Source organism: Pelobates fuscus, chromosome 1 (assembly GCF_036172605.1).
Source record: "Pelobates fuscus isolate aPelFus1 chromosome 1, aPelFus1.pri, whole genome shotgun sequence".
Lineage (NCBI taxonomy): Eukaryota > Metazoa > Chordata > Amphibia > Anura > Pelobatidae > Pelobates > Pelobates fuscus.
The window spans coordinates 476,843,428-476,846,706 of NC_086317.1; the positions used below are offsets into that span (position 1 = coordinate 476,843,428).

General features: G+C 38.7%; 1 protein-coding gene across 1 annotated transcript; it reads right to left on the reverse strand.

Annotated features, from left to right (window-relative positions):
• Positions 1-272: 272 nt before the first annotated feature.
• LOC134585699 (probable G-protein coupled receptor 25) lies at positions 273-1,364 on the reverse strand. The gene has a single exon (XM_063441157.1). It carries the CDS (start codon positions 1,362-1,364, stop codon positions 273-275), a length of 1,092 nt encoding a protein of 363 aa, XP_063297227.1.
• Between the last annotated feature and the right edge of the window lie 1,915 nt (positions 1,365-3,279).

Here is a 3,279-nt window from a genome sequence, read left to right on the forward strand (position 1 = left end):
TTCAAACAATGTACAGCTTAGTCAATACCTTTTTTAAAAGTGTGATTGCAGTGGAGGTCTGGAAGCAGACAGTTGTTTAATATAGCATTTAATGTAGATATTTTGCCAGGACAACATAATGGTTAGAGTTTTATACTAATAAAATCACCAACTTTAAATCGCAGTTATCGAACCAGTTAATGTAATCGAGTCAGGTACTGTACATATTGAACCTGGTTCACCCTTTTCTCTTGACTCCAAATCTTGACTAATGAAGCAATGTAGTCTGTGAATTATGCCGACTGCCGTCCTACACTGTCGGTATAACTGGTACTTTCCATGCTTCTAAGAGAAGTCGAGACACCCCAACCTCGAATAGAAGGGGGTTTGAAAGCGCAGCAGTTTGAAAGCAACCACGGCAGAATCTGTCTTGCTCTTCGTCGAAAACCAGCATCTAGAAAAGTGTAGATCAGGGGGTTGGTGCAGCTGTTGGCAAAGGCCAGGGCAGCTGCGGCAGTAAGAGCTTGTTCTGTAGCAGTCCAGAGGTGGCAGGGCAGATCTATGCCCAGGTTGCTCACTAATTTAACAGTATTGAGAATGGTAAAAGGGAACCATGAGAGGGAATATGCGGCAACTACGCAAGAGACAATGCGCAGCCAGCTGTGCCGGTATCGCCGTTTCATCATCCCGTTTGCGGTGTCTTTCTTTCCTCCGAAGTAGCTCCACAGATACTTGGCCATGCTGCAGTAGCAGAAGACAACAATCATAAAGGGCAGAACAAATGTGATGATAACAGTAGATAACTTTAGACCTGCGTAGACTGGTGACTCCGAATACTCTACACAGCCCAGAGTAATGTTGTCAATGCGGCGGTAAATAAGTGTTGGAACGCCAGTGAGGATTGAGAAAGCCCAAATTGCGCAACAGGTTACAAACGAGCAGGTATGAACGCGAAGTGGATGAACTTTTTGTCCTTTCCTGACCGCAAGGTAGCGATCCACACTCATGACAGCCATGAGCATGGAGCTGGCACATCTAGAAACCGCAATAATGAAACCACTGGCACGGCAAAGGTCAATGCCGAATGGCCAATATCCACCCAGTGCCAGGGAGGATGACCACATAGGCAATGTCAGAACAAAAATAAAATCAGAAACAGCAAGGTTGAGAATGAAGGTGTCTGCCCTTCGTGAGCTCCTCTTGAACAAAACAATCATTACCACCACATTCCCAATAAATCCAACTATGAAAAACACAGAGTAGAGTATTGGGAGGATCCAGTTGGCATGAGGCATGTCCTGAGATGGGCAAGACTCTTCGGTGTCATTCTCATAGTCATAGTCATATAATTCATAGTAATCTGGTGTCTCTGATTCTTCAACCATAGTTTCAGAGCTTCAGTCACAAGATGTGGGTCTTGGTCAATATTCAGGGACGGGATTGCGTATGAGTTGTAACTGTGGTATCAGAGTTTAAATAGCTCACTAAAGCAATAAACATATTTTGCGTTGCCTTCCTGTGGTTATACACACCCCACCAAAGCAGGCAAAGGGCGGGTCACTATTTTAAACATGGGTTTAAAACTGATAATAGATTTCTTCCACATAACCCTCAAATTGCCACTGTTTACTCAACGGACATAGTTTAATGTAGAAAAACAAACCTGAGTGAAAAATAAAATATCTATCTATATCTATCTATCGATCCATGCGTCCATCTGTTTGTCTATGTGTCTATGTATGTGTATGTAAGTGTATATGAATATTTTGTATATTTTCAACATGACTATAAAGCAGTACATAAGCAGAATTGTTACATGTACGTTTTTCACGTTTTTGCACAACTGATAACTGGCTAAAAAGTAGTTATGGGGTTTGTTATTTTTTTAAATTTATTTTTAAATTAATTCACAATATTTTTTTTCATCAGTTATTACTCAATATACTTTGATAGTCCAAATACAGCAAGAGCATACCATATAAATTCATTTAATCCCCACGGTGCCTTGCTTTCACCCTCATCTACTGAAGGACTGCCCCAGTGTATGGGCGTTTGTACGACATTTATCTGCAGATGTCCAAATGCACATTAGCATGGCCAGAGCATCGTAAGAGCTGCAGAGATATGTATGTTTTTTTTTTTTGTTTGTTTTTTTTACTTGCCTGCACTGAGTAATGATAGTTTAGTGAAGTGTTAATTCCTCTTTAAGAAATACTGTCACGATGTGGTTTAGACATTGTTTTGAAGTTTTGCCTCCCACACTACTGTAAGAAAAAAAGTTTAATTACACAGAGAACATACGTTCCTTTTTACGGTTTCACCCCTAATTTCATATGTTAACGTCTGATTAATAATGAGTTTAGAAATACATGGATAATATTTTAGAAAATTTCAAATAAGAAATATTCTTGTGGTTAGATGGGAATTCTTGAGAATTCATTTACAGATTCGTAGTTTGCAGATTAAGCAAAACTTTTAGCTGTGATTATATGTACAATATATTTATGAGTACAATAATGGAACATCTTGAACTCGAGGATTCAAGGATTTTATCCTGTCCATGTTTTTTATTTAAAAGTGAAACACTGACAATACGTTTTTTGTGTTTATTATTTTTAAGCCTTTCGGAGTACTGTTCTTCCCACCATGTTATAAATTCAGCAAGCTAGCCAACTAGATAGATAGATAATTTGCCTTTTGCAGAGAAAAGTTGTAGATGTAATTGTTCCTACTCATCCTACCCCTACCAACCTAACTAATACATCACAGTCTGATTCTCTGAGACTCATAATGAATCTTGACAGTCATCTTCTACCTTGTTATACGCTCAGGTATATATATTAAAAATAGTTTACAGGGTAAGGTTTCTAGCACTTGTGTTATGGATTCACTTGGAATCTTGACCCAGGTGGGGAACTCCAGATGGTATAGAACAAAAACAGAAAAACGCCAATATAGTGTAGTATATTAGATACACCAGATAAAAGTGAATGTGTCGGAATGGATATACGCTCACAATTTTTGGAGACCACAATTGGCTCTCAGTGATTCATGTGCAGTGGAGTAATCCACACCTTTACATATACAGGGGTTCCCACTCTTTGGTATACATAGTAGCAGATTCTCACCAGAGATATATGAATAAAATAGAAATAAAATATAGTGCTCACTGTAAAACTAAGTGAAAATAATAAAAGGAGATGTACTGACTGGTAAAGAGCAAAATAGGTTTTGCTCAATCCGTATGGCATAGGAGGTATATTCCCCACCAAGGAATTTAATGAAACAATCTTCAAGATG